Raw genomic sequence first — 13,601 nt, forward strand, 5'->3', positions numbered from 1 at the left:
TTTTTTTTTTATTGCTAATATATTTCTTTATGGTCCATTTGTTCTCATGATCCTGCCCCAGTTGGGACATACTGTTTAGTGTGTTGTCTTTCTTTTATAGGAAGGCCCTCTCCAAGTGTCTCTTTACATTACCCTGTTCAAGTCCCCCTGTTATGAGCTATTCTGTCTGGTAACAAGTATCGGGGAAGCATGGAAGGCTGGCTGTGTCAGTCCCTAGGAGTCATACAGTGGGCATGAGTACCAGGGAGGGCCTTATTCACCAGAGAAACAGAGTCAGGGTCTCATCTCTGAGCCTTTAAGGAGAAACATGGTTGACAGAAGGCAGTCCTGAATTTATAAGAAACTAGCTTGGGGGGTTCACTGAGAGCAAGTATGAGCAGGTGGTCTATCAACACCTATTTCCATCAATCCTCACCCCACCAGGGCTGTCGTCACCGTTTTCCTTAGTTAAAGAACAGGCAACAATTGCCCCAAGTAAGACCAGGAAGAAGAAAGAGCAGAACATACAAGGACTTCCTCCGATCAGCTCTCCACTGCAGCTTCCACTCACCCCGGCCCAACTGGGCGGCCTCCATCTTCCACACTCATGTATCAGCCCAAACAGCCTTTGGTCTCCCCGGGTTTCTCATGTCTGTGTGTCTATTTGTTTGTTACTTCCTGGAATCCATATTTCCCACTTGCTTCTGTAGCTTCTCCAGGGTTGACTTTGGAATGAGAATCAATAGTCTAAAGTTACCATCTTGCCACAAAGAAGAAGCTCTGCTGTGACCCCCCCGCCAGAATAGCTTACTTCTTCTTCCCTAGATTTTGCCTCTTATATCTGGCTCTGTTTGGGCTGAGAAGGGCTCCATGGCAGACTGTTTCCTTAGAGGCTGGCATTTAGCTGAGCAGCCATCAGCCTGGGAGGCCACCCAGAACTTCTGTCTCCTCCTCACCCCGGGCCCATCCCAATTGGTGCAGTTGTGGTCCATAGGCCCAGAGCTGCAGACACAAAGGAGCAAGGCTTTGACCTTCTCACCTGGGCCAGGGAGCAACCAGTGGTCATCACATCCCCTAGGCTGCGCCCTCTCCAAGGAGACTTCTTTTCTGGACGTGTCTCTTTCCTGGCTGTGTGAATTTCTAACTCAGTTTCTGAGCCTTACTTTCCACTTTCGTCAAATGGAGCTGGTGATGGGTATAAAGTCTCATTGTAAAATGATGAACAAAATGAGAGATTATCGTGACAGTGAACTATTGCTAGATACCAAGCCAGCTATCTTGGCTTCAGTCTTACCTCAATACAGAATCTGCCCATTCCCTTCCTCTGCTAATTTCCTCAGTCAGGCCCTGAGAGGCAGGGGCTGGTTGGATGAAGATGCAGACAGCCTGGCCCAGTCTCTCACAGTCCTGCCTCCCTGGGCTTCTGCCCTAAGTTGGCCAGGCAAAACATCTGACTCCCTCCTCCTCACCGAGACTCCTAGGGGACATGGCCAGGCCTCCAGCAACCTGATGCCCATTCCAAAAGCACCTCCACTCCTTTCCGTTAACTGCACCCTGGGACACCTGAGCCATAGGTATACATGACATTCAAAGTTAATCACCGTGTCCTTCCTCTTCCCAACACCACCCAGCCCAGGGCAGGTGGAATCAGTTCCCGCCGCCCCCAAGCACGGGACCACATTCTGAGCACCTGATGTGTGCCAGGCCTTGGGCTAGAGATATCCCAGAGGGAGAAACAGGCCCAACAGCTCAGGAGGATCTGAGCAGGCGCTTGGGTATTGGGGAGCCCCAGGTCAGTGCGGAGAGATGAAGGAGGCGAGAAGCCAGGGAGTTATAAGCAAAAGCACACAGCCATGTCAGACAGCAGCCCTGAGAGAGGGAGAAGGGGTTCTCACCTGGGGAAAATTCTACTCGCCCATGAGCGGACAGGAAGTTTCTGGTTGTCACAATGGAGAACTCACTGGCACTTAGTGGAACCCGGGCAAGGCTGCTAAATGACTTGTGGTGCTCAGGCCCTCCCACACTAGAGGGATCTGTGGGCCCTAACCCCCCACCGCACCCCGGCAGCCCCACTGGAAGATCATGACAGCAGATGCTAGCAGCAACACTGTGCTGCTTCCAGAGCAAGTCCCCTTCCATCCGATCTCCACAGTAGCCTACAGGGGATGAAACCTGGGCTTGGAACACGTATCCTTCCCAAGGTGACAGAGCTGTAAGTAGCAAAGCCAGGTTTCTAAGTCCACGCTTAGATTGGATTCTAAGCGCCCTCCGGGTGCAGCAGTAGAAAGCTGCTCCTGGGCCTGACCCTCGCCGCCCCTGAAGGACCTTGCTGGGGTCTCTCCACGCCCCCTGCCTGGGTCTTGCCAAAGAAAGCCTGGAATTACACCGATGCTTACACCTGTCTCCACAGAATCTGGGAGCAGACAAGTCCCAAACTTCCCTCGCTGGCCCTTGAAGAAACCTGCCTGTCAATTGGTCCAGAGCAAGCTTGAAAAAGTAACCTCAGCTGCCCTTGCAAAACCTTCAAAGGCCTCTTGTCTTCCCAGAAAGTCTCTTTTCTCAGCCTTACTGTATCCAGGGCCTTTGGAAACCAGCTCAGTGAGGTACAAAACACACTAGCCTGGGGGTCATGAGAACTGGGCTAGAGTCTTCTGTGACCTTGGGCTGGCCACTCAGTCTCTCTGGGTCTCAGATTCCCTTTCTATAAAATGGGGATATACTCCTTGCTCTGCCTGCCTTGCAGGACTGTTTCGCAGCTGGGAAAAAATGAAATAAAAGACAAGAAAACAAATGTCTCTCCCTCCTCTGCTCAGACAAGGATGAGAGGGGCTGCTGCAGGCTGGGCTGAGGAACCTGAGTCGGGAGGAGGAGGCAATGGAAGAAAGACAATGCTCTGGACAGTAGGTGGAAACAGAGCCTGGACGAGGTGTCCCCTTTCCCAGAGGCTGGAACCTGAGATCCTGCATTTAACCCACAGATCCAGAGAAGAGTGAGAGAGGGGGTGAGAGAGAGAGAGAGAAAGAGAGAGGCAGGCTTGGTGCCAGGCCAGAAGCCAGCAAAGACCACTGCCCTGGGGGAAGTGAAATGGCCACACCAGACCCACCTCAAGCCAACTTGGTTTGGCTCTCGGCCAGGCCCCAAGTGGCCCAGACCCCACAGGAGAGGCCAGAATAATAATACTACCTATGGGACTAGGAAGAAGACCCGCTGCTATTCGCTGAGCACTTAGCGTGTGGTAGGATGGGCTGAGAGTTTTACACAGCACTATAACTTACGGCAACTCACTGGGCTGGTATCGTCTCAGGTGGAAAGTAGGCATATGCCAGAATTTGAACCCAAGCCCATCTGACTCCACAGCCTATGGCCACTTGGCAAAGAGGACAAGGCTTAGTCTTGCACTCAGGGGGCTCAGTCTAGTGGGGAGATGGACCCAGAACGAAGATGGACAATGGGCCTTTTGAGCCCAAAGAAGGAAGTCACCAATCTAGTGATTGGGGGGTCAAGGAGACCTGATCTCATCAGCTCACTTTGCTATTACCTGGGCTGTGAGCTCTGTGGATCCAGGAATGTACCTGTCTGGCTCATCATTGGCTTGGCACCCAGCACAGGGTTCCAGAATATTGCCAAGTGAAAGAATGAACAAAAGAATGAACCCAATTTGAGTCTTAGGTCTTTCCATTGTACCCTAAAGCTTTGCAACACACCCTAAGATGTCTCCCCCTACCCCACGCCCCCAAAATCTAGAGGACTGTCCCTTTAAGGATATTGGGTTGCTGATTTAGATTGGTTCCAGACCCAGTCTGCAAAGGCCAGGATAATCCAGGTCATTCTCCACCCTGCATCAGGGAAACCTCTCCAGGAGTCCTAGATCGCTGGGATTGATAGGACGAAGGACTCTTCCACCCCGGCCAGCACCAGCCAGGTTACAGCCAAGCCTAGAGCTGACGAACTGGGTCACAGCTCCACACTCCCAGGGGCCCTGAGACCCCTTAGACAAAGGAGAGGGGAAAACAGGAAACAGCCAAGGAAAATTCAAACCAAACCGAAGCCCATGCCTCTGCTTCTAAGGAGGCCAAATGCGAGTGGCAAAGAGCATCCTTGGGTTCAGAGTCCCATCTTTAAGTCACTTCCCTTGAGCTGGGAGGCTGGTTACAGGTTGCAAAGCCCCACCTGTTCCAACCTGCAGTGGGAGAGGGCGGAGAAGTGGCGGGTGGGAGGGAGCTGCTCTTTGATTTCATGGGGAAGGACTTTCCCCTGAGCAGTGGCCACGGGGAATCACCTGGGAGCTCTTCCCATGCCTGGACTCTGCGCAGAGACGCTGGTTTAATCAGTCCACACTAATCAAATGCCGGTCAGGCCTTGGGATTTTCCAAAGCTTCCGGAAATGATTCTAATGTGCAGACAGGCTTGAGAACCTCTAAGAGAAAGAGAGACAGAGAGACAGAGAGGTAGATAGAGACAGAGAGAGAGAAAAACAGAGAGAGAGACAAAGACAGAGAAATACAGAGAGAGAAACTCATTCATATGAGGTTAAAATGGACGCGGCGAGAAGGCAGCAGAGAAGCAAACAGGAGAGAAGGAAAATGGAGAAATGAAGGAAAAGTGCGGTGTGGGCGGCGAATGGGGAGCCAGAAAAGTGAGGAACACTCCGGACGAACACTCCGGAGAGGAACGAGGCTTATGGGACTCGAATGTCAGCTGTACCTGAAAAAAGCACTTTCAAAAAAGAAGAGGCTTGCGAGGCTCACGCGGGCCTTGCCTTTCTCCGGGAAGGGCTCGGCCCCGCTCCAGCGTTTACATCCCCGTGTTCCCCCTCCTGAGGCTCCTTCCTGCAGAAATTCCCAAAAGGCCTCGCTCAGCCGCATACCCAGGTCTGCCTCCTCTGGAGCTGCATCTCCAGGCAGGGCTCCCCGAGGCACCCGTCCCCAACCCTCCCGGACTCCCCTCCTCTCTACTCAGCAGACCAGCCCACGACCACCAGCTTTCTACTCCTGCGGGCGCTTTTGACCCAAGCAGTTTCCTTCTCTGGGTCCCTTTCCTTCGAAATGACTTCAGCTGTTCCTGTGCGGACCGAGTTAACGTCACTGTTCAACGCACCCTTTCAGTCCCATTCCACAGTCTTTTCCTTTGTCTCTTAATCTTTCTCTCCTTCTAAAGCCAAAATCCCACCCACAGACCTTCAGGCGAATCAAACACCCCTGCCCCCTTTATTCCAAGAAAACCGAAATCTTGGTGGCTCCCCTAGGCCTCTCCCGCTCAGCACTATGGCGAATGCGTCGCGTTTTCGTGAGCTGGTTTATTTCCCCACAGCCCAGTAAAGCAACTTCATTAAGAAAACTGCATACTCGGCTGAGCTGGAGGCATCCAGACAGCGGGAGCAGAAGCTGCTTAATGAGGCCTGCAGGCTGCTCCTGCTCTCTGCTTCTGTGTCCAAGGCCCTGCTCAGAGCCCTCTCCCTCCCCACCCTGGGCCCGCTCCCTTCCCTGCTTCTTCCACCCTCTCCTGCCTGCTCCAGCTGAAATATCAGTGGTATCAGAGGCCTCTCTGAGACTTGGCCAGTCCTGAAGAGAGGGGACATTAAGCCCATTTTCCTGAGACAGGCCCTGCCCACACTAGGAGGGAGCTTGCAGGCTGGCCTCGTGCCCCCAAGCTCCCAGTCCCCATCCTGGGAGAAGGGAGCATAGCTTTGATATGGCACAGTTGCAGGGTTGGCTCTTAGAAGCCTCCCCAGGGCCTACTCAACCACTAAGGACCAGGTTCTCTGAATCACGTTACTTCTCTGAGCCTGTGTTTCTCCGCCTATAAAACAGAACACGTTATCTGTCTCTTGGGTTGTAGTAAGGACTAAATGAATTAATGCATCTAAAGCATTCAGACCCCTGCATGATGAAAAGTTCTCTATAAATGGCAACTGTTGCTACTATTACTATGATGATTATTTACTTCTAGCCTATTGAGCAGTCTGAATTTGGTGAGGCATAAAAATGAAACAAAATGTGAAAGTCACTGCCTTCTACCTGCTGTCAAAAATCCCCCTTCATGCCATCCTTCAGTGGCAGTCTGAGCAGACCTCAGGGCTTTCTGATCATTTTCAGTTACTCGAAGTTGATTTCAGAAGCTTGACTAGTCTACCTGTCATCCGCTGCGTACCTGGTCTTCTCCCTTTCCTCAGGCTTGTGGCTCAAGATGCAGGGTCGGGTAGGGATGCCAGCCCAGGCCCTCCACATCTCCTCCCACTCCAGCCAGGAGTCGGGGTGCATGGTCTGATTCTTGGTCTCTGCCATGGACGTGACCCTTCCTCGTGGTGTGACCACTTCTCCAATGAGCTCCAGCTAGCTCTGGAAGCCGTCAACATGTCAGGACTATAAACTCTGGCTGTCTCGTAGGACACCGTGTGGGTGGGCTCTGTGGGAGACCTGAGTGGCCTGCCACACAGTACTGATTCCCCGCCTAGGAGACCTGGCTCCACCCCACCACAGCTCCTGCCACCAGGGGGGTAACATCACAGCCTCATCCAAGCTGAGGACCTCTCTCCTGGCAGGCAGCCTGGGGTGGAGCATCAGAGACTCCCCTTCACAGCATCCACTTGGTTCACAGAATGTAAACCACATATTTGCACCCAACCGTGGCACACCAGGCTCCTTCATGGCTGCCGCCCTGGCCCTGTGGTGTTCTGTGGGTCTCCCGAGAGGCTCAGGGGACAGACCAGTCAGTCCACTGCCTGCGCAGATGTCACTGGGAACCTGCATGCCAGGTTCCCCTTCCTGCAGGCACCTCAACCTCTCTGAGCCACCAAAACACACCATGTAGGAGGCTATTCTTTCTACCTTTCCCTTCCTGTCTTCTTTCACATCCTAGGGAGGAGGAGGGCTGGGCGATGGCTGGGGTGGCAGGCCTTTAAGAAAGCCCTGAGGGAGGTGCCTGGCCGTGCTTACTGAGAGCTCTCTTTAGAGGATGGGTCCTTAGTACCTTTTGGCCTCTGTTTTGGGCCTTTACTGCCACTTCTAAGGCATCGGGAAAAATTCCACCCAACTTCCTGTTCATCATTGTTATTGATTAAGTAATGAAGCCAGCATAGAAGTGGTGAGAGTTAATCTAGAAACAGTGAGTTAGAGACAGGCTGTCCCTCTTCTGAGGTCCTGACCCTAATACAGGTAAACAGTTAAAATCTTTCCCCAAGGTTCACATTGCTAGTGTGAGAGGCGGTTTGACCTGAAAGCACACACCTCCTGCTCCAGGCAGAGCTCGGACAGGTCAGAGTGATTCTGATTCAGAAGAACACGGCAAAAACCAAGCTGGCAGCACACGGCCCTTGCTGTTGCCTGGGATCAGCCCGGGGTTGCGCCACCCACTCTCGAGACCAGCCCAGCAGTTGGGAGGCAGTGGAAGGGGCGCTGGGCTGAGAGTCCGGAGTCCTGGTCAGCATTAGGTTCTCATACTTGCCATATGACCTTGGGCAGGTCACCAAAACCCTGAAAGAAGAATGAGCAACAACACCCATGCCACCAGGCGGTAGTCAGAATTAAATGAGACTCCAGGTGTGAACTTTGTCACTGTGCAGCACTGGGCTGAAGTCAGGGGCCACCTTACCAGGGATCCCCTCCCAGTCCCCACACCTCTCCCTGTCATTCCCACCCAAGACCACAGCTGTCCCTCTCTCCCCAGACCTTCCGGTGGCCAGTGGCCAGCAACATCGACAACAATGAGATACTTGAGATTCAGATCTTCAACTACAGCAAAGTCTTCAGCAACAAGTAAGCATGGGGTGGGGGAGGAGAGGCGGGGCGGAGGGGCTGGGGGCCGGCCTTGCTCCTCGAGCTGCCCTCTCCTTTGGGTTTAAAAGGAGACCCGCACCCATAACTTGCCCTGGGGTTGACCTTCAAAGGCTCACCTCCCTGCTTCCTCATGTTGTCCTGGAAGTCCCCCAGCCCTCTCAAGCATTGTCAGCCAAGCATACCTCACCCTCCTCCTTCTGTCCCCAGTCCCATCACAGCTTCCTGTCCCCTTCTTTAAGTCTTCCCTTTACACCAGGCTGGACAACAGTTACCCATTAGAGAAGCTAACGCAATGGCTGATAATATCCTCCATAGACCATCTGTAGCCTTGAGGGCAAACTTGTCACACCTGTGGCTGACAAGCGCTCTGGGGAAGTTTAGTATGATGATTTTGGGAGTCAGGCAAGCTTGATCTCTCAGACCCCAGCCCAGCCATCTACTGTGTGACCCTGGACAAGTTACATAACCTCTTCGAATTCAATATACTCACCTGGAAAAAGGGTAAGTGCTTACCTCAAGGGTAAGCTGTGAGAATTAAGTGAGACAGACGTCTGTTCATTAATTCATTCCCCGTATGTTTACTAAGTGCCTACTGGGCGTCAGGCACAGAACCAGGTGCTGAGGACAGTGAGGCATCTACCCTCACGGAGCTTACACTCTGCGATGAAGTGCAGCTCCCATGTGAGCACTGTCACCGCTAGAGGTTCAAGAAAAGTAGTTCCCAGCCTTCTCTGTGGGCGACAAGCAGAATTCAGAATGATTTGAATGGCCTGGAATGGTGACTAAAAATAATAAATGTCATTTCTACCTTGGGTTCAAAAACCAGTTGCTCTCATAGAAGCTGGAGGGCATCGCGCCTGAACAGCAACACGTCCGAAAAGGTGTGGGGGTCTTATTCGCTAAGAGCTCGGTACAACGCAACAGGGGAGACTACAAACAAGAGAAACACTGACTTAATGCTAGATTGTATTCATAGAAGCAGAGCAATCAGAGCAGGAGACAAAGTTTCCACTGTTCTCATGCCAGTTAGAGACAACACCAGTAGGCACTGGCTTGTAGACACTGGGGGGAAGCGACTAAATCTTATTTTATAACAAGGGAATGAGAGCCTGGAGGAGAAAATCACAGAGGACATGTTCATGCATCCATCCATCCATCCATCCATCCATCCATCCCTCCTTCCAGTCTTTCAGTCACTCATCAAACATTTCCTGAGCAAATACTCTGCACCGGGCAGACGCTGTGCTAGACACCGGAGGAACTAAATGCGGGTTTAAGGCACTGTGCCTGTCCCCTAAGGTTTTCTGCCATGTGGAAGAGGAAAGAGATGTGTGCCTAGAAGCAGGACCAGGACCAGGCTGCACTGCGGGGAGACGGCTGTGATGGGGGAGGGTTGGCAGAGGGTGGGGCCACGACGTTTTCGAGGGAGTTTCTGAATCAGGAAGGGCTGAACCGGCGGGGCTGCTAGGATTCTGTAGTTTTCCTTGAAAACCTGCAGATCTGAGTTGAGTATGGGATGTGGGCATTTCAGGCCTGCTGCCAGGGCCACAGTGAAGGTGATTAAGGCAGAGGGGCCGTCCTACTTGACCTCTCAGGATGTCACACCATTCAGGCAGCTGTCTCTGGCAGCCACAAGAAAGGTCGGTGAGACACCCACCGGGGCCCCCAAGATGAAGCATGGCCTTCTTCCCTGAGGTGAGACGCCGAGTGACCTGTGGGGACAGGAGAAATAGGGACAGGAGGAGGGCCCATGTGCACAACAATGCAGACGCGGAGGAAAAAGCAGAATCAGAAGCTGAGGGCCAGGAAGGGCATCCAGGCACCCCAGTGGGGGCCCATAGGTAGATGGCAGAGCATCCAGGAGCCTCAGAGCTCAGCCAGTGCAACCCTCGCTATGCAGATGGGGAAACTGAGCCTCAGAGAGGATACTGAGGCCACATGAGTTGATAACGGTAGAGCCGGGCTAGGATGTGTCTTCTTCCTCTCCTTCTCAATCCTCAAACTCCAAGAAATCAAGGTATGTGAGCAGTTATGGTGGACGCTGAGGATGGGAAGGACTGGTAAATCCTTTACGATAGAAGCTGCTGGGCCGCCCACAGAAATGCTAGAAACCTTTGAAGACATTAAAACTCCGGCTATAAACAAATCAGAAGTATTTGGTAAATTGTTTGGGAAACTGACTATCATAACAATGGATATGCTGACGTTTAAGGCTATAATTACTTGTTCTAAAATGCCAACAAGAGGGAGACAGATGGGGGGTGTCTTATTCTAATTCTCTTCTTTCCCTCTCCCTGCCCTCTCTGCCCCCACCCAAGAGAAGGCGGGATACCCCACAAGGGGTGGGGGGTGCCTGGGTCTGATGGAAGGGGGCCCTACCACTTCCTCGGAAGCCTGAAGAATGTCAGCACTGCTGGCTGCAGAGCTGGGATGGGGGAAGGAGTGGTGGTCAGAGGAATGTACAGGGCCGCCTTGACACAGGCCTGCCGGGGGGTCTGGGGGTCGGGGTGGAGGGCGGAGTGCTTGAAGTCAGGAGGGGCTCACGTTTTCACACCTTGGAATCAGGACTCTGTTCCCAGAGCCAAAGAAAAGGCCTATCTGGTGTTTGCCAGGATCGAGCCAGAGGGATGGTTGAGGCCACAACCTCCTGCCCCCACTGTGGCCCAGCTCAGTCACCAGGCTCCTTCTCATGGGGCAGTTGAGCTGAGGGGAAGCCTCTGGGATTTGCACTGGGCTCACCATCCAGCAAAACCACACCCCCTGCTTGGGATGATGCCTGGCACCCAGCAAGCCCCCATGGCTTTGCACAATGAGTAAATGAATAAATGCTCCTGTGGGGTCAAGAAGCAGAGGGTGTATAGAGTGGGAGGGTCTGGGAGTAGGAATCAGAGCGGCCCTGTCTTCCCTGAAGAGTTCAAGGCACTCCAGGGTGAGAGCCAGTCACATGACTGATGATGCATTTGGGGAAACTGAGATAAAGGAGGCTGGTGTGAGAAATGGAACCTATGGGCCAAATCTCGTCACTGCCCATCTCAGAGAAAGGGATTTGTCCTAGGAATGGAGAGCTTCTTGGAAACTGGCCCCTCACCCCATGGTACGGGGGGTTGCTGGGAGGAGGAGGAAATTTGATGTGAAGGAAGGAAGTGTCCTCGTCAGAGGCTAGGAGACCCTCAGGTCTGCTCTGAATGAGGACTTCCCTTTGAGGACGAGGTATTGGGCCCAGAGGATCTTATGAGTCTCCTTCTGCCTGTCCAGGACCTTTGATGGGGGAGGGCCTGACCCAGGTGCCAGTCTCCTGGGGCTCCTGAATAATTCAGGAGCCAGGAGAGCAGTAGGGACCTAGCTGCTTTGGGCACTTGACACCAGCTCCCAGGGGAAAGCAATGAATTATTGACAGGTCCTGGTGCCCGGCAGCAGCTCTATTGTGGTCAGTCTGTGGGCTGTGCCTGAGGCCCCCTCCCTGGTGGCTAATCACCTGGGAATCCTCCTTGGAGGCCAGCACAGCCTCCTGGGTGGCTGTGGGCCCCATGGGGAGTGCTGTCTCTTTTCGATGAGTAACCTGAATGGGCTACATGAGGGAGATTGTCAGAAGACAGTGGATTAGGTTCCAACATCTTCACCTAATTGCCTGGGGGAAACTGACTCCTGGACAAGCCCTTATCTGGGGTCACACAGCTCAGGCTCAGGGCAGGGCCAGGGCTTCCAGCCAGACCTCCTTCCCCAGAACAAAGGGCTTGTACCTCCATTTCCAGGGAAGGACCCCGCTGTCCAAGGGGCATGTGAGTTACCCCTCCTGGGTGGCCCCGAAAGGCCGCTTCCTGCTAACCCACCCAGAGATGCAGGAGCAATAAGCAGACCCCACTGAGTTTGCAAAGGGCAGCTGGGGTGGGAGGGGTTGGTTGGGGAGTCACCACGCACCCCAGAGCCAGGGCTTCCTTCCTGTCCACAGAGGTGGCCAAGGGGCAGCATTCTGTTGGAAGCAGCATTACAGCACTTGTTCTGAAGCTCATTTTCATAGCAAGCACTGTTTTTTGTTTAGATGGTACATTATAGACCTGTAGAGAAAGCAGTTTTATACAAATTTTATAATAAAATAAAATTTTTCCTATTTTACCCAAGACTAAGATATATCAATTGCCTGTTTCAAAGAATACTATTTTTCATTTCTATGTGGTAGGTTGGGGGGAACCATTAGATGTTAAAGCCCCCAAGCCATCACACAGAGGGGTGACAAGCCGATTCCTCTGGCCAAGCCATCTCCCAAGGTTCCAGCCCCACCCTCTGGGCCTCGGTTGGGCTCCGCTCTGTGAAGCTAAGCATCTGCCCCCAGAGCCCATCCTGTAAAGGAGACCAGCCCTGCGTAGGCCCTCCAGACAGCCGACATCCGAGTGCCTTGGTGTTTCATTCCAGTGTTCTCGCCACCGCACACTGAATCCGGTGGCATCACCTCCTTTGGGGAGATGGGAACAAAAAAACAAAGTTCAGAGAGGTTGGAGAACTAGCCAAAGTCACACAGCCGCCAGGTAACAGAATCTCCCTTAGACCCTGCCGGGCGAACCCACCTCTGTCTGACTCCAGAGTCCAGGCTCTTTCCACTGTCTACACTGCCTCCTCTTAGGGATGGCGTTTAGTTTGTATATGGACAGGATGTGGGTTAGAGTGTGAGGAGTGGGGGATTTTCCAGAGGCAGACAGCTTACTGTGCGGCTTAAGCTGTGCCAAAATGGACGAGCAGTAAGAGTAGCTGTGGGGTCGTGAGATCCCATCACAAGGCATCAGGCAGGATGTGTGAGGGACCCCTTCTTCATGGAATGCTGGACCAGCTCCCCTCTCAAGCCCCTCTTAAGTCTAAAGGTCTTTGACTCTGACCTTTAAGCCTGGAAGGCGCTGGAGGTTTCTCTGAGCACTTGCAGGGGTGAGGAGGTAAGTGGGGGAAATAGCCCCATCCTGCCCCCTGGGGGTGTCTTGTCACATTGCAGCATCTCTGCTGATCCTTGGGCCTTCCTCGGCCTCCTAGGAAATCTAGAGAAAGATGTCCCCGAGCGCCCAGCACCCAGCAGGTGCTCAGTGGCTCCTAGTAGAAACTAAAGCAGGCCAAAGTTCCCGCTGGCAAAGGGCAGTGGCAGAACAGAGGGTTCTGAGTGTGCTCTCAGGCCAGCATCACCAGCATCACCAGGAAACTTGTCAGAAACACACTTCCTCAGGCCCCACCCTGAATCAGACTCCCTGGAGTTGGGCCAGTGGTGGGCTGGAGCTAGATCTTACCAGCTTCAGAGGGAAGATGCTACCAGTCTCTCCCAATTCTGAGTTCAATGACTTCACCCGGAAGCCTGAAATTGGCCATGGGGGTGAGAGGACCACGTACAATGTGGAAGTCACAAAAGCTTCCAGTCAGGCCTGCCCTTCCCCTCCCCCAGCCAGTCATTAAACATTTGCCAGTGCAACTAGGGGTGGGTGGGTCCCCATCATTTCTGTTTTAACGGGCCTTCCAGATGATTCTGTTCATGCTGACATTTGAGAACCACTGATTTAGAACCAAAAGAGGTGAGGCTGAAGAAGGGCCAGGTCTGAGAAGCTCCTAGAAGCCTACTCAGGCTGTGTAGTGGAAGAATGTCGTGAGCAGTTCTGCCCTCAGGGAGGGAGGGTGGGCTGGCAGGTGGGGCTCTGAGCTCCGGAAGGAAGCCTTCCCTATTCATCCAACATGGCTGCTCCTGCCTCTTCCCCCCGCCCTCACACAGATGTGAGGCTTTAAAAAAAAACAAAAAACAGTGTTTATCCTTTATGGCACTCAGGATGGTCTGAGATCAAACATGTCTGTTAATGTCATAATTCACCTGACACCTCACCT

General features: G+C 53.0%; 1 protein-coding gene across 4 annotated transcripts in view; it reads left to right on the top strand.

The window, feature by feature from the left end:
- OTOF (otoferlin) overlaps positions 1–13,601 on the top strand; it is a 93,248-nt gene that overhangs the window by 20,438 nt on the left and 59,209 nt on the right. For all 4 annotated transcript variants that reach the window (XM_011356521.1, XM_011356520.1, XM_011356522.1 and 1 more), the window contains exon 3: positions 7,645–7,733. In XM_011356521.1, the coding sequence (XP_011354823.1) occupies positions 7,645–7,733 (89 nt within the window). The remainder of the gene's footprint in view (positions 1–7,644; positions 7,734–13,601) is intronic.

This window comes from Pteropus vampyrus, unplaced genomic scaffold (assembly GCF_000151845.1).
Source record: "Pteropus vampyrus isolate Shadow unplaced genomic scaffold, Pvam_2.0 Scaffold28, whole genome shotgun sequence".
Lineage (NCBI taxonomy): Eukaryota > Metazoa > Chordata > Mammalia > Chiroptera > Pteropodidae > Pteropus > Pteropus vampyrus.